The 27,285-nt window shown below is 40.7% G+C and overlaps 1 protein-coding gene across 5 annotated transcripts; it reads right to left on the bottom strand.

The window, feature by feature from the left end:
- Positions 1 to 900: 900 nt before the first annotated feature.
- On the bottom strand, positions 901 to 26,179 carry LOC129208807 (solute carrier family 22 member 15-like). Of its 5 annotated transcripts, XM_054832148.1 has the most exons (13): positions 26,069 to 26,179; positions 23,945 to 24,091; positions 20,037 to 20,169; positions 19,220 to 19,384; positions 17,480 to 17,609; positions 15,563 to 15,784; positions 14,382 to 14,522; positions 13,751 to 13,882; positions 12,394 to 12,479; positions 8,138 to 8,246; positions 3,786 to 3,858; positions 3,127 to 3,290; positions 901 to 1,825 (listed from the first exon to the last, which is right to left on the bottom strand). In XM_054832148.1, exons 1-13 carry the CDS (start codon positions 26,156 to 26,158, stop codon positions 1,813 to 1,815), a joined length of 1,605 nt encoding a protein of 534 aa, XP_054688123.1. In that variant the 5' UTR covers positions 26,159 to 26,179; the 3' UTR covers positions 901 to 1,812. The 5 variants fall into 5 exon arrangements, with proteins under 5 accessions (XP_054688123.1, XP_054688124.1, XP_054688127.1 ...); XM_054832149.1 differs by lacking the exon at positions 13,751 to 13,882; XM_054832152.1 differs by lacking the exon at positions 15,563 to 15,784.
- Between the last annotated feature and the right edge of the window lie 1,106 nt (positions 26,180 to 27,285).

Genomic DNA, 27,285 nt, shown 5'->3' with positions numbered 1-27,285 from the left:
CAATCCTACTGTTCCAGAGTCTCCTCTCTGCTTTGGGAGTACAACTTTCCATCATTCCATTTCTTATAAAATTTTATTTCTTGTAACAAAAAAATTGAAGTCAACAGTAACAAACCTTGGTCTCTGGGCAACCTGGTCTAGTGGAGGGTGTCCCTGCCCGCAGCAGGGGGGTTGGAACTAAATGATCTTTAAGGTCCCTTCCAACCCAAACCATTCTATGATTCTATGATATTCCTTCTGACCCAATTATCCTTTGAAGAGGTATCATCAGTCACTGTGGTTATAAACGTTAAGGCAATAGAAGGCATTAATGTTATTAAGGGAAAAAAATTCACAAACTTAATTCTAATCCTCACAAGAGTAAAACATGACAAAAGTGATGAATAAATAAATGATGAGAAGATAAAAGTTTGCAGCATATTCTACATGCTGTTTGTCATCAAGCTTCAGCCCCAGAAGTTAAGTAAACACACATGCAGTCCACCTTTATGTCAACATTATCTAAATGTTGTTCTGTTTGCCAACTGATTTTCACCTCTTGGGACCCAATCAGGCTATCTGTAAAGCGTGCACGGACCCATACACCCACACACAGCGCAGATTTCAGTGAGGCATCCAGGCAGAGCAACCTGCGTGTGTTCATGTGTGCATGTGCGTCTCTAACTGCGCACCCACTTGCACGGGTGTGTATTCATTTGCAGAACTATTATTTAACTATGAAACTTGCTCAAAATACAGAGACCTTTCAGTAACCTTTTCCTATCAGATGCATTAGATAAAGAGCCAAAAATCAAATGATACAAGTATTCTTCAAAAAGCCTGAGTAAACATCCTGGAAAAAGCAGCACTCATAATACAGATGTTAAATAATTTTCTTTTTAATAACAAAATTGTGTTGCCCATCAAAAAAACTGTAACATTTGTAATACATCTATTCCAATGTAACATATTATCTGTTAACCAAACCCATACACACACACCCTCGCAGGAAGAATTTCCCATATGTGAAGTGTACTGGATTACACATTATTACATATATTATACAATATATGACTCATATTCAATAATTTCGAGTTCCACATGTACAGCTAGAACTTAACAACCTTTGTCTAAAAGGTTATTCATTCTCTCCTTTAAATTTACCTCTAAAAGGCCCAACATTTTTCCAATATAGTATTACTTTTATCTGTACATATCTTCATGTACGACTGTATTAAAAAATTATTTCCACAATAAAATCCATTTATTCTCCTTTCAGATCTCATGTTCAGGTTTCTTATGCTAGACATACTAAGGCCAACAACCCATAAAAATCTTTGGTCTCTTCACACTGTGAAGTATACTGTAATTTAGAGGCAAAAAAGCCTGTAGAGAAAATTAGCATATATAGGATGCTGTTACTTTTCACGATTACGGCTTGCCTGAATACATAAGGCCATCTAAATTTTAAATTATACACATCGCTTCAATTACAACATTATTGCTTAATCTGAAGCTAGCAATTATGTTTTGTAAAATAAATTAATACTTCAGTTTAAGAAGCCGTAGAGAAGTCCAAACATCCCAAATATGCTTTCGTTAAGTCATTAAATTAATGCAGATGTGTCACCTCTTTTCTCATAAGCTTTGGATCAACTTCCATGTTTTCAATTTGCCTCCACGTAAAACAGTTCACCATGCTACAAACAGCATTACACGAGTCCTCCAATATTTCCTGTCAGACAGAGCAAGACTCTGCCCTTCAATAGCACCTTCTCGATGGAGGCTTCATTTCCCACCACAGACAGGCCTTCTGAAACTTAACTGTTTCTTCTAACTCGTTTGCCTGTCAGACAGAAGAAAAATAATTATTGGAAAAAACAGTTCACATGTCTTATTTTTCTCATCCTATTTTATAGGCTAAGATTAAATGTGAAAACCAAAATTTATTGATTTTTTAAAGTTAGAAGTGAAATGATATTTGAAAAGCTCGAAAATTAGTTTTTTTCATTTCAACTGAATGCAGTATTACTATGTATTAGGCATAAAAAGAAAGCATAATAGTGTGCGTAGTATGACGCGTAGTACCTGGAGGGGGCCTGGCCTACAGGAAAGATGGGGAGGGACTGTTCATCAGGGAGCGCAGTGACAGGTCAAGGGGTAATGAGGTTAAGCTAAGAACAAATTCTTGACTGTGAGGGTGGTGAGGAACCGGCACAGGATGCCCAGAGACACTGTGGAGGCCCCCTCCCTGGAAGTGCTCAAGGCCAGGCTGGATGGGGCTCTGGGCAACCTGGTCTAGTGGAGGGTGTCCCTGCCCGCAGCAGGGGGGTTGGAACTAGATGGGCTTTGAGGTCCCTTCCAACCCAAACCAGTCTATGATTCTATGATTAAACTGATTAAGTACAATAATTACTAGATAATTAACAAACTAGCATATCAAGAAAAACATCAGAAAAACAAGTATTTTTCTATCTACACTAAACCTGCTTAGTTCTATGCTAACAATTCCTTTCTTCTAGGAATTACCTCCACCACCACCCCCATTTAAAACTAATTCTTCCCAAACTTAGGGGATATACTTTCCATTTTCTATTCTATTACCTGTTGAAACAAACAAAACATTCATTTCCAACTTCAAAAGTTGTATTTAGTGCATATCTACAACAGGAAAATATTTCAAATGGCTCTAACCCAGGAGACTAATGAAAGATAAAACACTTCCTCAGATATAATCTAACATCAGTCTATGTTCCGCTACAAGACACGGCAGAAAGGCGCAATCCAATCTGTGAAAAATATGCCTAGCTGTTTTACTGTAAAAGCACGGCAATGTTGCTGAATGTATTGTTCCTGATTATTTTAGACTGCCTTTCTAAAATTTGTTTTCCTGTAAGGAAACAAAATAGTACTCATTTACACATAATGTAATACATAGAGGTGAAAGATGTTAGCCTTTTCATCTTTAAGAGCCAAACAAAGAATAAATTTAATCTCCACTGAATGGGAAAGGAAGATGGCTTTAAAAACTTCACACACACATTCATTCATGCACAATCTAAGCAATATGCACTAAATCATCACTTGCATAAGATAGAGGGGAAAAAAAATAATGCAAAGCTACAGTAAGAAAAAGAAATCAATTACTCTGCCTCTTCGTTCTTAAGCACTTGGTATTTGGGACTCTGGAGATCTTCAATGGTCTCAGCAATTGGCTTATTTAGTGTTTCTGGCAGAAGGAGAGTCAGGAATCCTGCTGACAGTCCACTGATTCCAAACACCACAAACGGTACAGAAGGACTAAGAGATTTCTAAAATTAAAAATCCATAGTAAAAATGAAGCATTGTTTCCTGCTCTTAAAATATATGATCCATATCAACTGCAGTCGAAACCAAAAGACTACAACTTTTCACTCTAGCAATTTGTGCAATTATCCATATACCAGTAGAACAAAGAAACCCAGTAAATGTCATTTCACAGAAACAGCTTCATATGAAAACTTTGTTTACATGCCTAGAAGAACTCAGATACTGAGTAAGCCTTAGCAGAACCGAATGCATTATATGACAATCAAGTCACTAACACATGAAACAGTAACACAGAACATTAGATTATTTCCAAAAAAGAATACTAGGTATTTTTAAACATCTTGTTCATTAATTCTTAAAATTGAATATTATTTATTTTTTTCATAAAAACAACTGTTTTTCAAGGAATATGGGCATACGTGGTACCAAAATCAGCAAAATGCTTTTGAGATAATTTAATAAATCTGAGTTACATAAAAAGTAGAAAATAATCTTACCATGGACGGCACAAACGGAGCCAAAATGCCCCCAAATCTGCAAGACATGGAACAGACACCCAAGCCAGCATTTCTGTTTCAAACAAAGGATGAAAGATTTGTAGGTTCAGAATACGTAACTGAATCAGGCATAAACGTGTGGTGCCACTGTCAGAACCAACTTAGACTTTTTTTATCTTTTGAAGTTATCAATAGTCTTTATTAAAAAAAAAAAGTTTTTAAAGACCTCCAGCAGTTACTCCAAAGACTTTCTACAACTAGCTGCTAAGTAGCAAGGCACATCACGCCCTTGCAAACCCTAGCAAACACCCTGTCATGCAATCCTTCGCAAAAGTTGGAACAGAGAGGTTTTCCGACCTGCCCCATTGGGCACTTTAACTGGACATCCCTGTGCTGGATGGGGAATGATTTCAAAATGTGGCAGGATCTTCAGGCAGAAGATCTTGAATGCTATCTCCAGCTCAGGCCATCACCAGCAGCCTCTCTTCTGCCACCTCAGGTTGCACAGATAAAAAGTCAGTGCTTACCTCCAAACAGAAAATAACTGTGCCAGTGTGAAGCTTGAAAACATCTGGCCAGATGTGTCACTAGAGAGGCTGCTGAATTCTGCACTCCCTTCAATTTTCAGACAAGATCAAAACAATCTCATCTAGACTGTGATAATCAAAGCATGGGTTAGAACAGCAAGATCCTCTTCAAAGAAAGTTACAAAACCCCTCAAAGTCCTCCATTTCCTGATCAAATGCAAAAATCTTCTCTCTGTATCACTCCTAAATACGGTATTTCACAGCCCCTTCAGAGACTGACACTGGCACCAGTCATCACTGAGACGGCACAAACTGGCTCATGGTGGCTGATCTTCTCCCTACATCTTTCAGTTGCTTCCTCTCATTCATCATCAGCCACACCACTGAGCTGAGCTGCTCCTGTTCATCGTTTCCTTTTCCTCTTCCAAAGACAGGAAGACAGATGACAAGCAGAGAGGCGACATGGGTCGCTAGCAGCCCAAAACCACCCACCTCCACGTCCCTTCCTTGTGGCCCCTTGCACAGGTTAAGGGAAACAAATGATGGAAAGAGCTGATGAGAAGCAAGCGACTTTGGTGTGAAAATAAACAAAGCAACCTATTCTCTCAGCACGTGGTCGTGGGAAAAGGAAAACAGCAACCCACGCTTCCTCACATTGACGGAACACTGACCCAAACCCCATAAGCCAAGCACCCTGTCAACAAAATCCCTAAACAGATGCTAGATACCAGTCCATGTGTGAACCACTCATTTAGAAGCATCCTTCCCACAGACCCAAAGCCTGTCAACATCCAGAGGTTTGCTGGCTTCTTTTCTTCTGCCAAGAGGGAGTAGGGCAAAAAGGCGATCCTAAATGCAAATTACTTAACTTCAATTCCAATGCAAAATGAAAGCAATTTTCAAAAGTCTTTAGGATATAATTAATCCAGAATTCACCAGAATTTGGGTTATGCAGAACAACATCATAGTATCCAAGGGAAAAAACACATTATTGCCCAAGAACTATCGGTAAGTATTCTCGAGGTGCTGCACCGCCGACAGCTGACCACCCACGGCCTGTCTTACCTTACTGCCCCCGTTTTACCATATTCACTCAAGACCTACGAAACCTGACTGGCTCCTACCATCCCAGGGAGCAGAGCACAGAGCTAGCGCCAGCCAAAATAGCTCTACAACAACCAGGGTAATCGCATCAGCCCAGGGCTTTGCTCCGGCCAATCGGTCCCGCCGCAGCTGCACGGCAAGTGCCCCAGGCTGGGTGGCACTCCAGGCTGCGCTGCTCGGTGAGCGGGGTACAGCCCTGCACAAATGCAAAAGCTTCCCTGCTGCTGGCACTGGCAGCTCTCAAATTGCACTAATGCTCACCAAGGATTGTTGTTGAACAGAAAGAATTACGAAGAGTTCCTTGCAAAGAAAGCCACAGATTAAAACAGCAAGTATTTTAAAAGCACAAACTTATCTACCACCAGTGACATGAGTGAAAATACAATAGTTTTCCCAATGTGAAAATAAGCAAATAAGCTTTCCAATGCTATCCTAGCCAGTCCAGTGGCCCCACTCTGATTGCACCCAGCACATACAAGGATGCCATCATTTTCCAATCATTTTCTCATGAAAAAAACCCCATGAGTTTGTTTTCACATCTATATTACTAGAGCTAGGATCACATTTTGTTTCCAAAGACAACCTTCCTTTTTGTCCAAAATGTAACAGTAGTGAAGTTTTCTATTTTTAACTTTTTTGTTCCACAGCAGATATTTTAAAGACACATCAAAAAGGAAAAAAGCCCCAAGCAGGTACGCACTCTCCAGCTTGCAGCACCTCTCCGTTTCTAGCATGAGGTGTATTTGTCATTCGCCCATGTACCAGTTAGCTTAAAAAATAAGCATGAGGCCTGTTAGGAACATAATAAGCAGGTTTAAATAAGGAGCAGTAATACTGAAGGCATTTAATTTTTCTGCAAAAGATCCAACTGGAAAAAAAAGAAAAGAAAAAGGAGTTAATTGCACCTCCTCTCCACTGCCTTTGAATGGTACATGTCTCACCAGCTGGCAGCCTAAGCTCGGCTGGCAGAGCCATGCCAGGATCACTACAAAGCTTTGCAAAGACCACCAGATGGTGCTGATGTTTTGCTTTAAATTAAACCCATCACTGCTTTGCTTGCATACACTGTAATATTTGCAATTAAAGTACCAGAGCGATATCAAACATTTTTAAAATGTATAAATTGTCACATGTGAGGAATTTTCATATGGTTTCATGTAACAGTTTACTATATCATTAAACACAAGCGATCTAATAGAGTTGCTAGTTTTTTAAACTACCTTTATTCTTGCATATTCTCCACTGGCTGTCTATATCTTTGACACATAGAGTTACTTTTTTGCCAGAATATTAGTGCAGATTTTCAAATGAAGCAGCAATGTACTTTTTTTTTAAAAAATCTTCCTAATTACAGTTTCAAACAGAGACACTGCTGTAATTCCTGCTAGGTATGAGCTGTCACATATTGGCACTGAACATCAATGGGACTTAGGAAGACATAACAGGAAAACACAGTGAAACAAGCAAAAGCTAAGAAAACATTTTCAGATTAAATTCTCTTGATTCTCAATTCTAGAAAAGCAGAGGGGATAAGAAAACAAAAAGTCAAAACCCATGCACTTAAAAAAAAGAGCCCTTAAAGAATACAAAAGTTTGGACAGGAAGAATGAAAACAAACCCCCACATCCAATTTCAGTCAGCGTGCTTGGGACTTGCGTATTAAACCTAAACCTTCGCAAAAGCTCAGTATCTAGAAACAGTCAATCCACCTCCGACCTCACAAGTTGTATTGCAAACTGCATTCACAGTCTAGGTTTTATGCTTCCATAGCACAGGGTAATTCCCCCCCTCTCCTTCCCCCCACCAAAGCCCTCAGTGCCCTGGAACCAAGTGATTTACGTCACCATCCTCACCACCTCCACGGTGCTCCAGGACACATCTACCAGCCAGGACACTTTCCTACTCCACATCAGCTTTCAACTTCCCTGCTCTCTCTAAAGAGGGCTCAAGTAGTTTTGTAGTTGCTGTTCTTGAGCAACTAGTGCTATATGGCTCAAATTCTGAACATGTATTTGAAGTACTGTTCAGAAAATCACACGGAACCAAGAAGGAGGTGAGAACAAGACTGCGTGGTATCACGTCCTCCTATCTCAGGTTTATCTTGGGACAACAGAAGACAGGCTAACCTCACAAAGAGTTGATGAGAACTATGAAAAATAAACTAAGGTACTAGCCCACTTGTTCGTGAATTAAACGCTGTAAAGCAAATTACTGTCATATAGAAACTATTAAAATGAGTTGCATTATGAATACGTAATGAAATAAAGATATAGAAAAGCACTTGTTTTTCAGCAGGCAACCAAACGTAATCGTATGGGAGATATAAGTATACGGAAGGACTGTAAATAGTCCTTAATGCATAGTGTCTATTTATGATTAAGTTAGCATACACTTACATCATTAGGTTTGGTTTTGCACCCTGTAATCAATAGCAGAAATGAAAAATAAATACAGCACCTAGCACTGCAGTGCTAGAAGTTGGTTTTCGTATTTTTATTCTGGATTCGGACCTAGAGGAAGTTGCCACAAACAGCCTGGGAAAGTGCACTGGTGCAAAACGTGTGACTAAGAGAAGCCCCGGCAAGCTGCCTTAATTACAGAGAGAACTCATAGTGATATTTCAGGTAAAAATAATTACAGATAAATGTTAAAGCACGCCAGCAATCAGTATCGCTGTACGTGAAAAGTATTTTCATTTACCCAGAAGCTCTGTTAAATTACCTCAGTACTGTTGGGTATAGTTCAGATGTATAAATATACACGATGTTGAAAGCGGCGCTGACCATCATTTTTCCACACAAAGCTAACAAAGTGGGACTGAGGGGCAGACCTTTCAGGAAAGAGAAAACAAGCCGTAAGCATAAATTGTCTGTTTTCTTACCCTTTTTTATACAATGTTGAAAACATCCAGTCCTCTTTAAAAGGCTGTCACACAAAAATGTTTCATCCATATGTTTGTCAACTACAAGCACAAAAGCAGTGTCCTCAATTCTTCCCAACCATTTGAGAGGCTAGCATAAGAACGGATACATATAATTATATTTAGGACCAAGAAAATCTGACCCATTGGGGGGGGGGGGAAGTATAAAATTATCACAGCTCTAAACTGAAATGCTAACGCTTCCAGCTCTGCAGTCACAAGAACTTACCAGGTAACTGCGTCTTTTGATGAGCACAAACAGACAACATAGCCTTTTTTGACCAATTTATTACTTTAAAATCACAACCTCAACAATTTATTTGCTCCCCAAGGACATCCTGCTGGGACTTGCAACAGCTTTGTAACTGGAAAGAATAAATGCTAATGCAGCCCAGGTTACTAATAGTTTAGTTGGTTAAACTGAAGTGTCCATCTTTTCAAGTCCAAAAGAAACCTGGCTTTCAATATCCTAATTTTGGTAGTGGTCATGTTTGCACCATCCATTTTAATAAAAATTTATTTTTTTTAAGCAGGAAAAAACAAATGCTCTGATTAGCTGTACTTCAGGTTCTCTTCCTCAGCACTGAGTTCAGCATGTTTCAGTTTGGATCAAATGATGTTGATTAATTAATGGTAAAGTCCAATTGCTTCTCAATTGCTTTTCTTTTAATTTTGCCCTTGAATATTTTTAGTTCTATTCATCCGATCAAGTCTGATCCTATTTCAACTGAAGCAGAAATTCATTTGTACATAAACTGAAATCCAGAAACTTGATTTAATTTCTTTAAGTGTGATGTATTTTTGCAGTTATTTGTGTAATTCATGCAAAACAGATGCAACATTTTCATCCAAGTTCTCCTTTTGCTCAGTAAGAACTAGAATATTACATACAGTTGCCAGATGCGAACGTGCAAACCTGGTCCTCAGAGCCCTGCTGGGCAACGTCAGAAAGCTGGGACATCCCTTTTCCTCCATCAACCAAACACGAAGCAATGAGGAAGAGATCTCTAATTCTCAAATAGGTTCTAAAACTTGCTGTTTCTCTCCCAGGGAGACTTCAATTGAACACTACATGTCCATGTATTAGAAATGTAGCATTAGGGTACTTGGGAAGTTTTGGTCTTAGTATCAGAACAGAAGAAAGTCTGTCTAGACAGAGAAATCAGCACTGGGAAGCTCAGGAGTGAATCTGAAGCGCACTGTCTTCGCCAGGTTCCCTCTTCTCAGGGGAGGCTGAAGGCTGGCCACACGGGGAACTACTGTGGCATTAGAAGCGTATGGGAAATTCACCGCACATCAGCTTCCTTGTGTAAGTAAGCCCAGACACACTCAGTACATTTTTGTTGGAATCTGGGAATGTATTTTTAACAATTCTTGCAGAACAGTCCATTATTTTCTTTACATCTATCAAACGTAACGCCATTAAGCAGGAACGCCCTTTCCCCTGCGGGGAGTCTGGTCACCATTTACAGTCATTCGCTAGGTCCAGCCACGCACGTCCACGCAGGATCTTCAACGCTTGCGTCACCTTTTGTCTAACGGCCTTTCACCTGCACATCCAGTAGCAGCGGCACGTGCACAATTCTGCCAGCAACAGTTTCAATCTTTGGTCAAAGGCAAAGCTGTACGCTCTCACTGAATTCATGCGTTTGAGTTTTATTGGTAAAGGATAATGTTCCATTAACCAATCTTTGGAATTTAAAGAAGTAAAATGGGGGGAAATGGTAACAAATGGTGCTGATGTTTAAGACCTTCTCGAACAGGAGTTACTCTGCGATTAAGTTTTGATGCCGCCAGTGCCAACAGCACTCTCATTTGCAGTGCCATTAGGTAGATTCACTCTCCAGCTGTCATCTTCATGAGTAAACGTTCACTTGAGCAGGACTTTTGAAACTAAAGGAGTCTTTAAATTTATTTCAGAAAAAATATCCACCACGAAGGGGTAGTTCTCAACACAAAAGGAAATACCCAACATTAACTTTTGTCTCAGCTTTTGTTAAAGAACCACAAATTTTCTTTCTTCAGTGGAAAGCATATCAATGAAAGTCACAAAAAGTTATTATGTGTTCAGCACAAGCAGATAAATCTAAATGAAAGTTAAAATCTAGTTGCCCCTAGACTAGAAGTCTCCTTTGCTTGCTCTAGCATAAAGCAGACACAAAATGCAGAAGACGCCTTCGTGCTTTACAGCAGCCTTTGAAAGAAAAGAATGGTACAGCTCCATTCCCCCTCACCATCTTCCGAGCTGATACACAAATTAATTGATGAGTTCTAAGCGATAAGGAAAGAGGGAGCTAAGGGATATATCAGTTTTCACTTAACCATTGAGAGATTTTTAGTCTCACATTCAGTACACATCTTTAATAATGAAAATGTTCTTGGCTTATTCCACAAGGGAAATTACTTGGATTAGAGTCGCACTCACAAGTTAGCAGAGTTATTTAGAAATTGAGTAAAGGTTACAGACATGAGAGGCAAGTGACCAAAATCTCATTAAAATCTTCAATCCCTTGTAAAAAAAAAAAAAAAATCAAGGATCTCATCAACCACTCAGAAGAATGCAGACTTACACAAAGGTAAGAACAGCAATAGGAGGGTCAGACCAGAGATGCAACAATCCTCATTTCATGCAAAGTGACTCATCTGCATCACGCTTGGAGCTGAATTTCTTTCTACTTAACTAACACAGATCACTCCGGGCCAAGAACCAGCTTTACTCTTACCACAGTGCAAAGTAAGATGTTTTAATGGGGTTAAAGTCAAGTCAACTGGAAAAAGCAGAAGATTTCCTGAAATTTAGCAGCTCTTCAGGAATTACCCTATCCTGATTAGTCACTACTGCTTTTCTTTTATTTTAAAATATATAAAAAGAAGCACAAAGAGCAAACTTGTTGCAACAAAGGGAGAAACTCTCTCAATAAAAGGAGCAACAAAATGTCCGAGAACTTGAATTAACACAAGCATGGCAAATAGGATTACGGGATATTTTCTCTCTGTTTTTCTTCCTGAGACTTTTCTGAGATCAATTTGAAATGGATGCCAGACAGCATTTATAACTGTTAAGGCTAAACACAATCTGTAGAAGGCTACCTTGTAATCACATCGCTGGTGCTGCTCAGTCAAAACACTTAAGGCTAAAGCATTTCTACTCAAGCTGTATTAAGAAAAACACAAGCGGAGAGCAGTCACTTCTTTTGTTAGAGTCATACATAGGTATAAGTGTTCAGTAGCTACAATAAATAGTAGTACAGAAAAACTGTACTTGAAATGGAAAGAAAAGTGAAAATACAAACCCAAACATATATGAATGTCACTGAATGTTAGAAAAACCCACATCTTTTGAGGTGAGAAATATACTTGATGATACTCCACTGTTACCATGAACTGTCCTCACAACTGCATCGTGCAGCAACACATAGCATGAGATTGAGAAAGGCAGCAAGCTTCTTGCCATCCCTGTGGCTTCCGTACTGCAATTCTGACTGCCACTTCTCATTTTCAAGTACAAAATACTTTTAAAAAAAAAAACAAAACTTTTTAGCAGCTTGGTTTTTTAATGATGAATTAAGCTTTTAATTCAGGAAAACCTCAGTTCCTCTTTCTATAAATATTATATGCCACCAAAACAAATGTAAAATTAAGCTTGGCATCTCACACTGTCAAGATCCAGTCAAACTAACATGACAGCACACTGCAGTCTAGCTATTAAATCCAGTATTTTAAGGTAAACTGCTTAATAGTGATAAATTAATACAGTGTCAGTATTTGAGACAGAATGTGATAGCTTGGTCTGACCTTCAAAAGAGCCATGGGCTTGCAGTCAGACAATCTTAGTCAATTAACAGGGTCAAATTATGCCTGCAAGAAGTTAAAAGCAATACAGGTAAGACCCTGGGCTCCCTGACCAGCCCTGGAAGGAAGAGACAGAGAAAGAGAAAGGTATAAAAGGGTAGGGCTTTAGGCCCCAATATACTCAGTCACAAAATACTCATTAAGTTGTTTTGTCAGCTTTTATCCGAGTTCGGAAACATCTACTTTAGCAGCAGCACATACTTACCAGCATTTGTTGGTAAAAACATGGTAAATATACAGGCAAATCCTGCAAACATCAGAAAACATGTCATAGTTTTACGTCTTCCAGACCTAGAAGGAAAAGAGCACCGAGATAAAGATGGAAACAAAGTCCTTTAGTATTTTTTGAATTTGTCTGCAAAATACCAATTAAAGCGCACAGCAGCATCAGTAACAGTTATAAACCCACTGTACCTTCTCAACTGCTTCAAATCTTGCATTATTTTCCCGGTTCTGTGTGCTGAAGTCCTCCCACAAGAGTTCTCCTATTTCTAGCCAAGTTTTGAGGTTTAACCTATTGAATTTGTAGCCTTGAGAAGAACCCATCCACTTCAGCAACAAGAACTCAGACTTTTTTCTGCTCTGTCCTGAGCAAGGCAATGGGCCCTGCCACCAAAAGGGTACTACAGCGCATACACGCAATGATCAAATTAATATTGGTCAAGACGACAGAATTCTAATGCTCCCTAATCTGTATTTCTTTTACCACTTTGCATAAATATATGTAGTTGTAACACAGAACTATTTTGTATGCTTTTCTGCCTAATAGGATACACACAGAAATAAGGAAAGGTTATTTCTACTGCCTGCTGTTTTAAAATAAAAGAGAAGACAACAGGACAGAAAATCACCAGCCCACTGCTACATCTGCCATACTAAAATATTTTGTAATTATTTGCAAAGGATCACAAATAAAGATATTCTTAGTAACAGTGTGCAAGCATGTAGAAATACTATACACGCTTGTTACTTCATGAACTCTCACAGCTATTTCTAACTTCTACCCCATACTAGTAGAACTACAGTTTATCTATAAAAAACATACAATACTAGTTTTCAAAATCATATTAAAAATTTTAAAAATGTTTTAAAAATATTTTTGCAACAAAAAAGCTATACTATAAGGATAACCCCGTGGCAGGGGGGCTGGAACTAGATGATCTTTGAGGTCCCTTCCAATCCAAACCAGTCTGTGATTCTGTGACACTGCTCACTAAACCAAAATGAAAACAGAGCAGCTGGCTTGTCGCATTCTGTTTTGCGTTAAGCACCTAAAACTACACACATCCTTACTTCAGGAAAGCAAAAGCTTGAAATTTACAATTAGATTGACAAATTACAATAGGGAAAAAAAAAAGTGTAGAGAAGAACTTGTGCAGTTTGTGGTTTAAATGCATGTCCTTGACTCAGGATTCTTGGGTCTGAGGTGGAGGTTGGCTGGTCATCTTTACCTTGTAACTTCATCCAGCTGACAGCTTTTTACTGCCCAAAAAAACCCAAAAGGTGACATCGTCACCTGACTGAAGAAAATGGGTTTTATTGATAAAGGATATCTCACTGACCTCAGTGAGACCAAAGTATCGTTACCAAAATACTCAAACTGAAGGTTACACGAAACCCTGAGTAGCTCTGGATTGCCAGATTGTTCGGCCTTTGGAAGTAAGTACCCACATAAAGGGTGGCTTGCAAATACACTGAAAAAGATGAAAATAGATGGATATCGATCATTCATGCCTTCACAAAAACTGAATGGTTCTTACTTCAAAGTTCTCTTTGAAAAGTTTAAGTAAAAATGAACAATGCTGAAAACTGCTTTCAACTGCGGGTGGTAGGCAGTATAAAACCAAGTCATTCCAAATAAAATATGTCAGAAATATAGATAAGCTATGGATACTTAAATAACTAGGCTACTCACATTTTTTCCATAAAGACCAAATTTTTTTTAATAACATTAATCACTGAAAAGCTCATCTCAAGTAATTCAAAAGATGAGCAAAACTAAAAAAAAAAAAAAATGGTAGAAAATCCGAGTCCCATTTCCATATCAACTGCAGAAACCCCAGCAGCAGAGTAAATCCCCAAAGAATCAACACGTTTAGAAAAACGATGAAGTGTCTTACTGAGAAAAATGTTAATATTTTTCTAGGCTACTTACAAATATATGCAGAAAACTAGGCCATAAGTTTTGCTTACCAGGATTTCTCAATAAAAAACATGCAGAGAGGAAAGGCTGGAACTTCTACAAGACCAGAAAGAGCCACATTTAAATACAGATTTCCTCTTAATTCACCAGCATTTAAAGTTAGTCCATAGTACACAAAGCTGCAGACATACCTAAAAATAACCATAAAAGTTATATTACAAACATAATAATATTATTTTGCTGATTCCCTAGTCGCTCCCTTACCGTCCAAGTGATGTAGAAAAGGAAACTTTTGCCTGATACAGGGAGAAGTGTGCCCTCTGTCAGTGACACCACTCCAACAGCTCCATGCTCTGTATCTTAACAGGGTTTGAGACAGAAAAACAGTACTGCGACATCTTCTTTCAGAAGGTAAGAATGCCTTTGTGTCATTTCTCATCGCCATAATTACTTATATTTATCTACCAGCAATTTAAGATGCTTCTGGAAAGGTCCTACTAACAAAGACATTCCTGCCGCTTCTCCCACGTCCTGCACATCTCTGCTTACCCCGCACATCAAACTACCGATTTTTTTCATCTACATCCTGACAATTGTCTCAAACAACGCTGAATTTTAAAGGGACAATTTGTTCTTGGCATTTTGGAAAAGAGCTCTTCCTCCAACAGGTTTTAGCTCAAGCCAATTTACAACAGCTGCAGCAACCAACCCAACACCCTCCGCACCCCAGGCGTTCCCTCTGCACTGCCATTTACTGCATCCTCCTGGCACTTCGGGGTGATTTATTTTTTTTTCTCCAAGTTCTACCACACTTCAAGACAGCACTTAATATAAATCTATGTGATCCGTATTTTATCTTGCCTGCAGTTTTCTTCCACTGAACCTGTGTAATGTGCTTTTGGGGTCTCAACGCTTATTCTTACGCCAGTTCTCTACTGTTGTCTAATCCATGTAGTCCTTTTCTTCCTAAGACTGGTTCAAATACACATCCTCTCAATAATTTCTGCTTCAGCTTCTCATTTCACTCGATGTAAATACTATGTTCTCACCAGATTACTTCTCAGTAGGTTTTCAAGCAGTTTTTAAGTAACACACTGAAAATAAAACAATCAATTGACAATTTTACGATTTAGTTTCTGAGGACAATTTTTTAAAAGAAAAGGATGAAAGTCTTAATTGTTTCCTCACATCTGACTCATTCGCAGCATCTCAGCATCTTGTTATTACATACCAGATGTACATCAGTATGATGGTTCGCCACCGAAGGACTGGGTGTTTTGCTAAGTTTAGGATACCAGGTGCCGATTCATCCTTTCTCAAAGTTCCTGCACTTGGTTTTAATTTTAGATTTAATCTCTCTTTTCCATTACCGAGGGCAATATATTGCAACACATCTTCAGCTTCTGCCGTTTTCCCTTGGGAATACAGCCATCGTGGTGATTCTGGGAGCATACTAACAGGAAAGAACAGAAAATCAACCACGACAAGTTCATTCCTAGGAACACTGGACTAAAGTCAATCTTTCAATTTTGCAAATCAATACTTAAAAAAGTACCAATACAAAATTCAGAGGAAAACATCCTATTTGCACTGTTCTGCATATTAAATTCCACATACTCCGATAATAATACGGTTAACCTTACAGAAGCATTGTTGGAGGTGCTTGACAACGCACTCAGCCACGTTAGAGGAGTTTAAATCTTGACTTGTGCAGAACTGACTTCTTAGGAAATGCTACACTAGCATTATCCAGGAAGCATCTCAACTCCCAATTATCAAAACAGCCTGGACAAAACTTTGTTGTCACAAAGTTTATTTCAAGCTTCTCCATTATGGGAAGGGCTCTCAGTTGGAGTGGAGAGAAGAAGAAAAAAACCTTACTGGGGAATTACTTGTCAGGCTCCAGTACCAGCTCATCGCTGCCTGCCTAAGTTTTAAATCTCGTATTCCCAAGTATAATCAGAATATCCTTGCTTACCACAACTTCAGTTCATGATTCCTGTTTTTTTCAGGTTGTAGAGTGCGCTGCTGCTTTTATACAAGCCATAAAATAAAGAATGTAATATTTTTAACTGGACCTTTATTTTCTCTGATACTCTTAACAGAGATATACATCCTACAACCAAACTAATCTTTCACTACTTCTGAGGATCCCAGTATTTTTAGTATTTGGGAGAAGTAATTATATTTCCATCAGAAAGAGAACACCATCTAGGAAAATACATTATGCAGGACTTCTTTCCTTAGCCCAGAGGCTTTGTTTTCCTTGACTACAGGAAGAGGCTCTGTGTGTGTGTGTGTGTTCTTTAACAGAACTTATTTCAAGAGCAGATCTATCTAAAAAATAATTGAAATAAAAATCAGAATTATTTTTATGCTGTACGCTGGACATTCCCTGTGTAGACAACCTACTACGCTAACTCTTTTATTTCTTCTACAGCTGAAACTACGGATCAGAAGCATAAAAGGTGTATTACAAAATATTCTTTTAGTGTATGAAGTAACACAGGTCAGACAAAGCTAGTACCCCATTCCTTAAATACCGATGTATTTCATAATCGTTTTTATGATAACGTCCATGTAGGAATTCTAAACAGGAGCACCCAAGCCCAGGAGTGCTAGGAACAGACACAAAGGACCTCAAAAGCAAGCCAATACATAGCATATCACGCTAAAAAGGCAATTCCAAGTGTTCTCACTTACTTCCCTTCGCATGCGTCTCACGAAAAGAAACTCTAAAATCCCTCTAGGATCGCTTCCAAAACTTCTTAAGCGCTGAAGCCCTTCCTTGGCAGAAGGCAGTGTTCCTGGCTGACGCTCCGGCTCGCAGCCTCTGGCAGGCCTTGCCTTCCCCAAGCAGATTTGTAATTGAGTTTTATTGAACAGCTGGCACACAGCTGCTCTCTGCAACGCTGGCCACCACAACTGTAACAGCATGCAGAAACACACGCTTGTCTGCTGGGTGACCCTGACTTTCTGCTTCATTTAAAACCATTTCTTCCTTCACAGTCTGAATTTTATGGTCACAAAACCACACAGAAAAATGTCATCCCTGTTTATACCACTCTCTTGAACAATGACAAGAAAAAGGAACTGTTAAATTGCTGTGTATTTTTTCTTATCATTATTATGCTCATGAACCACTTACAAAGAAAGAAGGAGGAAGATGACTCCTGGAGTATTCGACACCAAGGCAAGGTAGCGCCACTCTCGTACACAGTAACCCAGCAAAGCATAAACAGCAATGCCAACTGCAAACGTCAAATTAGTTAATGAACCTGAAAACACAAGACCAAAATGGTGACTACAGAAATCATTGGCAAAAGAAAAAAAAAAGAAATATTCTTAAGCAGAACCCTGAAATTCCTAGCCCATGACATACCTAAATAAAATAGCAATTTTATGAGGTATCTTTATGGCACTTGGGAACCAGCTGGCTTATGCAATCCCAATGAAGAAGAGCTCCGTATAATATATGGGGGTTGGGTTTTTCCCCTCCCTTTCAAAATTAAGGGGTGGTACACAGGAGAGAGCAAGAAATGAACAGGAACCTACAGACTAAAGAGAAAACCTGAGGACAGGAAGGGGAAGTGTTGAGAGCGATTTATTTAGGTCTGTTAAGGTAACCTTGAATAGAGGTGACAGCCTGGAACAGAAATTGGAAGTTTTAAAAGTACAAGGACTGAGTTCAGTACAAAACCAGCTGCAAGCCAGAGGTTTACTACAGCAGACTTCTGATGAACAAGCATAAATAAAAACGTTAGAAATACGGCGTCAACTTGAACTCCAAAAGCCTGACAACCACCCCTCTGCAGACTAACACGGGAGCTCTTGTACTAGCCCAGCAACTCTCAGCTATTGCCCACAAAGCCTAGCTCGCAGCCAACACCTAGGAGAGCTTCGTTAACACTGCTGAGCTGCCTCCAGCAGCTCCCTCTTCTTCAGCCCCTGAGCAGTTGTTCAGCACCTCTTTCCCAACAGCTGAGCAGAACTACAATAAAGCACCTAGAGCAACAAGCAGCAGGAAATGGACCATCTCTTCGGTCCGTCAGGATGCTGGCCCTGCAGGGAGAAAGGCTGGGAAGAGCAGAGACACACGCAACAGGGCGAGGGAAAGAGGGGGCATGAGTCAAAAAAGTAAACCTGGGAGAAGAAGAAAATTCAATACTTTTTTTAAAAGTGGAAAGTTAAAACTAAACCACAACTGTCTCATATCTCCAGGAGTCCAGAGGAAAAAAATAAGAAAAATAGTAGAATGAGGTAACTGAAGAAGTGAGAGAGAGAAATATGCTTACAGCCATAGCAAGTCAGCATTTGGACCAAGTTTTTCCCCACGTTGTGCTAGCCAAAAAAGCGTTACAGTCTGAGCTACTCCAGCTTTACAACAGTCTGACATGCAAGCGTTAAATTTATTTTAAGTCTTGGCAGTGGCATACGAAAAAGGACATTTAAAAATACTGGATGGTCAGCACATTCAGCAGTGGAAAAAAAAACACTATACAGGCACTAAGTCATCTCGTGGTGCAAGGAAGCTTCAGAGAACACTTCCAAGAACACCTTCCCAAGATACCATCAGCATCGTTCAGAAGTTGGCAGAATCTGCCAACACATACATTATTTTCTTAATATAATGCAGTGTACCCACTGAGAAATTTTAGGAATCGATGTACCAAGTTTAAAACCTCAGCTTTGCTATTTATCAAACTCAATCCCATCTTCCTTACTCAGGCACCTTTCCCACAGAAATTAGAACATGGACGAATCACATCACGCTCATTTGACTTATGCTACAAACTGACTTTACTTGGTACAAACGTAAAATTTAAGGTATTGATAGTCAGAACAATAGATGGCACAGTAATAATGATTAAATATTCCCAAATCCCACCTGTAAATGACCAAAATGATTTTCCTACATATTCCTGGGTTAGGACAAAAGACACAAGAGCCATTCCACCATTCACAATTCCAACAAAAAACCGTGAAACTGCAAATATGTCATAATTCGGAGCTAATGCTGTGACATACCCAAAAACGACATCAAAAAACAGACCTGTAGAGAGAATAAAATGTAATTAGTACTTATCCTACACAGCTTGAACTCAGAAGGCAGGGACTACAGTCAGTTACTGACTGTAATGAGCAGCCTATAGCGCTCTTGTCTCTAAATCTCTCACATTTGGCTTTCTGAAATCACACCATATGAAAATTACAATCATTTTCAAGTCACACACTTGAGCTCTGCAATGCCAAAGATGATGTTTCCTTGAGATGATGTTATCATTAAACAAAAAGATCCTTTGGCTGTAAATACAGCTGGAAAACAAGACACCAGGATGTAAGTAACCCACTGTAAAGATGTTTAAGTAAATCTTTCTCCCCCACCCCCTCCAAAAGAGCGAATTATTTTTATTGGGAACAATATGGTTAGACAATGCGTGGTATACTGTGCTCCAATAGTGACAGTCATAGCAAAACCAGGTTATTTCTCATCTCCCATTGATATTCCAGTGACTGCTATGCTGCTCAGCACACTCACACTACCCAATTTTAGTGCTGCTCTACTCTGAGTGAAATGCTTATCCAGATCGTGGACGGAGTTGCTGACCCACGGGCAGCCTCCGGGTAGGGTGGCCCACAGGCAGAAAGAGACAGATGGTGTTATCCACACAAAATGCTTAAGAAAAACCTTTTAACAATCTTACCTGAAATATACACTGGTTTCCTGCCCAGTTTATCTGACAAAGGACCAAACGTGATATTTCCAATAAGCAATCCGGCAAAAAATAGGGATGATGCAAGGCTTACTTTGTAGGCTTCTTGTTCAATTAGGTACCACTGTCAAAAAAAGAATCTCCTTATTGTTAAAAGTATTAACACCAAATTGATGGCTTTCTCAAAAATAATAAAAACCTATCAAAATCCTTCTTTTGCCATTCCCACTTCTTCCTTTTTATCCAATTAAAGTTTTGTTCAAAGTTTCATAGGTAAGCCAACAGTAGTCGTATTTTTTCCTCCTTAACAGACTCTCACATCTCTCTCTACTTTCTCTCCCCTAAGAAATTTCAATATATTATAAGCTTTCAGCTTGATAAGTATAATCAGTTGCACTCCAATTACCAAGCCTTGGCAAGGCAACTTGAGTTCCTAAAATAAGGAAAGTCTGAGTTGTTAACAGCTTAGCCATTTCAACATTGAACAAGCTAAGCTATTTCAATGAACAGGTAATAAAAATTACTCATTAGCCAGAATAACGCCTCTTCAGTATTGCGGTACTTAGAGAGATAACGCTGCGCAGCTCCGCTTCCTGAACCATCAGTAATCCCTGGTGCCCTTCCTCATCACACACATGTTGAATTGTTGAAGAGAAGCAGGAAGGGATTATGGAAAGATGTCTTTGTTTTATAAAAACCCTAAGAACTATTTATTTGACTACTGAATGATATTTTAGTATCTTATTGTGCACATGCATTTATAATCAAACAAAAGTTAGAAACAAATGATGGGTTTCTTTATAAAATGTACTTTCTACTTCATCCGAAAGCTAAACTGAGGCAGCATAATCAAAAATTGTCAGAAGATAAGAAAATGAACTGACAGTGGATTGAAATTGGAATGAAAGTTATACTGACGGAGCAAAGCACGCAGCTTGTGCAGCACCTCTGCTACAAACAAGGAGAACGACCACTCAGAAACATACCGCTGAGATCACAAACATTGCTGACATCATGAACTTGAGAAAGAATGGCAATCAGAGAATCTTAAGTGATTTTCTAGGAAAAGAATTTAACTAATTCAATGCAAAGCTTTACCCAAAGAAATATTTAACCATTATTTGACTATTTCAGATAATTCCCAGTGTATTTACTGGAAAATTTACTTTTGAAACAGTGGATGAGTATCACGCTGACTTTTTGAACCACACATGCAGTACGTCCCTTGGGGAAAGAACGAAGGATCCTAAACCCATTTGCTTTTTTATGAAGTAGTAGGCTTAAAAAAAAAAAAAGTCTAAAGGGAAAAGGTCCATGACCAAAATGCAATACAGCATAGCAGGACCTCAGCCCTGAAGTGTCTGCCTTGAATTAATACAGATCCCCAAAAAGCATTAGGAATTTACTGAAACTTTTAGTTATAGCAATCTCAAGAAACCCGTGCTTTTACTCAATCAGAACTCCCATAGCAGCAAAGCACAGAGAAGACATGGCTCCATCCACCCAGTAACCCACCAGTTACCTGTGCTCTACCCATCCAGCAGCCCGCAAGATGCAGGCTGCGGGGGCAGGACAAAATTTAACACGTTCGCAGGACACTTTCTTTAGTCCAAGGTACCCAGTGTTCCAGCACTTCAGAGTTGTGGGGGACTTTTGGATACTGCGGGAAGGTAAAACTTCTGTGCAGCAGCATTTGCAGCTGGTTTCTACTATACCCTACTGGGTAGTAGATTCTACCCTATCACATTGGATAAGGACGTAGCCCCAAAACTTATGGTTTCTTAACTTTCTGAGCAGACTTCGACAATGAAATACTCCTGGGCACGAATCCTCAGGAAACTTCAAATATGAAAATATCACAGCATGTGCTCCCCAAGGCACAGAGCACTGCTGGCATAAGTCCTTCTTGTCCATGCTAGCACTCCGCAGCACACAAATTTCAAACTCCCAGTTGTCATCTTCAGAGCATTTCAGGCTGATACAAAACAACTTTATGCTCCTGGATATGGTTATAAAAATCAACTTCTTAGAGGTAAAGGACCATTTCTACACCAGATGTAAGACATTCCTGAACTCACCTTCCTAAGCATTGTGACTTGTTAAAACAGGGGACTGAGCTGATGCCAGACCAAGAAGCAATTCTAACTGTATTTTCCATGAACCAAGCCTGAGCTATGATTTACAAAGTCTTAGTTACACCAAAATTAACTCTTGAAGCAGAACTGAAGTCTTGTTGGGCTCCAGAGCAGAACAGTGCCCTTGCCAAACCAGAACAGAACTGAAAATATTTACAGTTTAAGCTCCATCACCAAAATAAAGAAAATAAAGTTTACAAAAGCAGCTTCCTCTCTCAGGATAGAACAAGAGAAAAGATTGCTTTTGCAAACTGTGACTTGTGCTGCTTAGCATGCCACTGGAAGATGCTCATATTTTAACAAGTCCGATATAATAATCTGTGAAGAATATAACTTTTAAAAGAACGCATCTATCTACTTTATTTGCATAAAAGGAACTTGTTAAATATTTGTCAAAATTAACTGTAGCTTGCCAACAAAAACATTGCCAATTTTGCTATCACCAAACCAGACATCCTCTCAGCTCTTCAGTTTGATTTAGTTACTAGACTGCTAGCCTACAGCAAAACATTGGCTAGCATCAAAAGGTTCCATGAAAAGACTATTAACAATATAGTTTTTTTTTTTTTAAAAAAAAAGTCTTACAACAGAGTTACTGAAATGAATGGGAACAGAAATCTGTTTTGATGAGTCTTGAGAATTACTACATATTTTGGAAATAGGGACACTGACTTCTACATTTAAAACCACAGCATTAGTTAAAACGTGCTGATTTCTGATTATAAATTAAGCACTACCCCATATCATACATCCTGCTCGAGTCTGAAACTGAAGGGTTATCTTGGAAAAGAGGCTAATCAGAAAAAAATCTGTTTCTGACAGAGGATAAGATCCAATATCACATCATTCCTTCTTATGTCTAGTCACTACTTTTACCCCCCCCAGATAAACATTACACAGTCACATTTGGGATAACGAGAAGGAAGCAAAAGTTTGGCACCAGCCACACCAAGCACTAACCTGCCTTACACGTATTTACTGACAATCGCTCCAAGAATTCAATCAGCAGAACTCTGACAGTTCACGCTACAAGCCAAGCCACCCACACAGTCTTTTTTCTGGCACTGGCAGCGATGCTTAGGTCACCCGTGCTCGTCGGAGCAATTATAGCCCACGGACTAGCAAAAAGCAAACGCAGTCTCTTGCGTGGAATTCACAAGGCGTAAGGACGAAGGGTCAAACTTCTGTCCCACTCAGCAAACTTCAATCTGTTCCATCTCCCACTCTCGCCACACATTAAAACACCCAGACATGTGGTGCATGAGTTTCATTTTCATACTAGTTTTAATCTTAAAGATGTATCTTCTGTGAGAAACTAATGCATGGTAAAGCTTACATGCACAGCAGATTACGCAGACATGACAAATTGAACCTTTTCTTGGTAGAAAACAGACATTAGGAGCTCATCCTAGATTCCAGAGTAATAAACTGTAGTTAAACGATCATCCTTCATTAGAAATGACTTTAAGACATCTGAAGGTAAAGAAAATTGAAAACAAAATAAATAGTGTAAAGAAAGTTTAAACTAAATTAGTAAGTATAGATTTACACTAGGAAAGCTAAACTAATAATTTAGTCCTATACTTTCAAATTTAAAAATAATAATAAAATAAAAGAGCCAGATGGGTGGATTCCAATAACTTTTAATAGCATAAGCAAAACATTACACTAAGCCCTGCTCAGCTTTTACAAGCGCCACATCCTGCCCTAGTGGCGCGAATCCCGAGAAGAGAGGAAACTGTCAGGCACAACGGAAGTACTTGCCTCAGTTACTATAGATGTGAAGTTGTCCACAAAATGGATATGCTTGGCAAGCTCAGCTCTGCTCACCGGAATTCCTTCTTGGTCTATGTGATACTCGGGCACAGCTCCCACAAGCACAATAAGCATCGACTGACAAGCCACGTATACCTTAAAATAAGACACAATCATTTACCCTAAACAATCCCCACGAGAGCTGATAGAATACTGTAGACTTTTCATTAAATTAACAATTAACAGGTTCCCCTTTACTCAGCATCACAAACCAAATGCAATCAGTCTACCACATTTAAATCCCCAGATGCGATCATCAGGGCAGCTGGGAGCTGTGGGTACCGCTCCAGAGATACCAGTGCACTTTCACCGAAAGCTTCATCTTGCCACCCTCCTTTCTGTTGCAAAAGTTCTTCAGTTTGTTCTTGCTGGTGTGTAGCCAGGCACAGGAAAGGAAGATATTAAGAACTTCATCATAGTTTCATAGCTAAGATCTAACCCTTAGGCCAAGATTATTTTTTAAAAAACGTTTCACTTGCTATACTCAAAGAATACAACCTGCAGTGACAAGTCAAAAGAAACAAATCCAAGATTGTATTTTTAAAAATCTCTGCTAGTTCTTTCCATTGCAGAGACTGAAACCTTAACCTGATCATTAGGAAAACTAGAATGTGCAGGAATAAAAAAAGATTTTAATAAAGAAACCCTTAGGAGAATATTTATTCATCAATACGGGCTTCAAGCTGTTTTGAATGTCTTCTAGGCTTTGCACGTGAGATTTTTTTTCCTAGCTTAAAATAACATCCTGAAGCATAACCACGCATCAGTGATTGTTAGCATGTTACCATTGATGGAAAAGTTTTGAATCTAGAATAACTCCCTTCATTGGGCCACAAGTCTTTGGGTGGTGCATTTGGCTGGACGTTGGTTTAACGTGCCATTTTATCCCGTGCTTACCTTGGATGTTCTTGCTGAAAGAAGTTATAAACAAAAACCTGCAATCAGCACAATCTCCCTCCCTCACAACAGTGTTTTAATTCAAAATGCAAAACTGCATCAACAGGAGGAAGCTTGTTAGGAAGAAACTAAGCAAGCGAAACAAATAAATGTTTGCATGTGGGGGTGTGGACACTATTTAAAGACAGCACCCTGCATACCATTTTTCACAAGAGATTAAAAAAACCCACTGAACGCAGAACCAGTTGCTGTGGTTAGACTCCATTTCCTTCCACTCAGCGGAAGCTTAAAAGGCACTCTTCAAAAAGTAGATGTGCATAGAAATAAGGAAAACAGATCTTAAACTTTGAAAAGTTAAGCACGTAAGGCTGCACTGAAGCCGAAAAAAGGTTTGGAAAAAAACCCAACTTGCAAAAGGAACAGACCCCACCAAACCCTTCTGAAACGGACGTGAAACCGAGAGGGTATCTGCCACAGAACTGCTAGGAGAGGGTTGCTTCGCCATCCTCCGCAAGAGCTCCTACCTAGAGCGCCAGAGGAGCACATGGACAAGACAGAGGAGCACACGGAGAAGACGGAGGGGCCAGGACCCGCGAGGGGAAGGTGCTGAGAGGCGGAGGAGCTGGGGGCAGGACCCCGGCCTGGAGCGCGGGGCAGGCCGGCTCTCGCTGTGGCACCGTTTCCTAGAAGGATGCCCGAGCCACCTGCAGCCCTCCGGCGGGGCGGGGGGGTGCAGAGGGAGGGCAGAGCCTCGCCCCCTCGTCCCGCTGCCGGGCAGGTCGGGAAGCGGGTCCCGAACGGGCACGGGCACCCTGGCAAACGCGGGAAAGCGGCGGCGCACGCAGGAGCGCGCGCCCAGGAGCAGCCCCGCGCCGTCAGACACACGCAGCCCCGCGCCGTCAGACAGACAGACGGACACACGCAGCCCCGCCGGCCCGCCCTCCACTCTCAGCCCGGCCCGCTGCCGCCCTGTCCGCCCTCCCCGGGATGCTGCCCGGGCTCCCGCGGGTCGGGAAAAAGAAACTAAACTAACGCAACCCAACACCAAACAAAAACCAGAAAACACGGAAGAGCGAGACCGCCGCCCGGAGCGGCTCGCACGGGGACCCGCGGGCGCGCCCTGCCCCGCTGCCCCTGCCCCGGCCCGCAGCGCCTCCCGCCGCCGCCCCGCCTCACCTGCAGCAGCACCAGGAAGGCGGTGAGGCGCCGCTGCCCGCCGCCGAACTCCCCCGCCGCCCCGAAGGCTTCCTCCAGCCCCACCGCCATGGCCCGCCCGCCGCCGCCGCGCTGAGCTGGCGCCCCCGCCTCGCCCCGCCCCGCCCGCCGGCCCCGCCGCTCCCCCCCCCCCCCCCCGCCCCGCTCTCACCTGCGGCCCCGCCGCGGGGGGCAGCAGCGCCCGCCGGGGAGCGCTCAGCCCGGGCTGGGGCAAACTGCTCGCCGACTGCCCCCTGAGCAGTGCCGCCCCCGCCCCATAGCTGAGGGCTGAGACCTGGTTAAAAAAACCCAACCAAACAAAAAAACCCCAGTCATTTCTAGAGCATCAATGCTCTAGACAGAAGTAGCAAGGCAGCTGCTTCACAGGGTGAATTATTCTTCAGCAGGTGGTGGTGGGGAACAACCTCACCACTACTCCAGGAAGAAAAGGCTGCCCGAGGTACGAGGTTGCTCAGGTAGGAAACAAGGGATATGACAAATCTCCTCTCCAGCAAAACAGCACTCAAAGTGGAGCTGCAGGAGATGCCCCAGGGAAGAGCAGAACAGCTCAGCGGTTGCTCCAGAGCTGTTTTAAAATGGGAGCAGCTCTCCCTCTTCCATGACCTCCAATTTAAGAGAAGCAGGATATTTCATCAGGATTTAATCTAGCCTAGATAATTGCAGGCTGCTACCAAAGGTTAATTTTGCTCTGTAGCTTTCTCCCCAGGCTGCTGTCTCTGGCCAGATCTGGTAATTGGGCACCTACAGAACAAGTCAGTTCTGCTTGCTGATTCAATAAAACAAATTAAACTACAATAAATGCTCGGCTCACCCTGTGGCTTTCATCCAGTTTGCAGAGTGGCACCTAAAAGCTCCGCATCCTACGGACAACAGCAGGAACTCCAGTTAGGTTGGTAATTCTAGCATTTAGAGACATTAGCTGTTATCTAGAGCTAGGGAAAGGGTTTGACACAAGCATGGTGAGTGGCCTTCTTTGGTGCAACTCCTTCAAGACTGTAATACAAGTAGCTATGCTTATATTTTTCCTAGCATTAAGTCTGAAGATGCCGCTTTACTATTACACTAGCTTTATACAGGTTTTTGTTTTACTTTAGGGTTTTTTTTACATCTTTCTCCCCAGTTAGCCATATCAAGAAATTCATCCCTTTGAGACAGTAAGCTAGGATGACCGACCTCCC

This window comes from Grus americana, chromosome 7 (assembly GCF_028858705.1).
Source record: "Grus americana isolate bGruAme1 chromosome 7, bGruAme1.mat, whole genome shotgun sequence".
NCBI classification, from domain to species: domain Eukaryota; kingdom Metazoa; phylum Chordata; class Aves; order Gruiformes; family Gruidae; genus Grus; species Grus americana.
The sequence above is the reverse complement of the archived record's forward strand: the minus strand, read 5'-3'. Positions and strand labels throughout refer to the sequence as shown.

Excerpts from the sequence above, each read along its gene's own strand:
- LOC129208807 (XM_054832148.1), bottom strand. The coding sequence starts at position 26,158 with ATGGCGGTGGGGCTGGAGGAAGCCTTCGGGGCGGCGGGGGAGTTCGGC. Across the intron at positions 19,385-20,036 it reads GAAACCAGTGTATATTTCAG|GTCTGTTTTTTGATGTCGTT; the intron begins GTAAGATTGTTA and ends TTCTCTCTACAG. Across the intron at positions 17,610-19,219 it reads ATCATTTTGGTCATTTACAG|GTTCATTAACTAATTTGACG; the intron begins GTGGGATTTGGG and ends TTGTGTTTTCAG.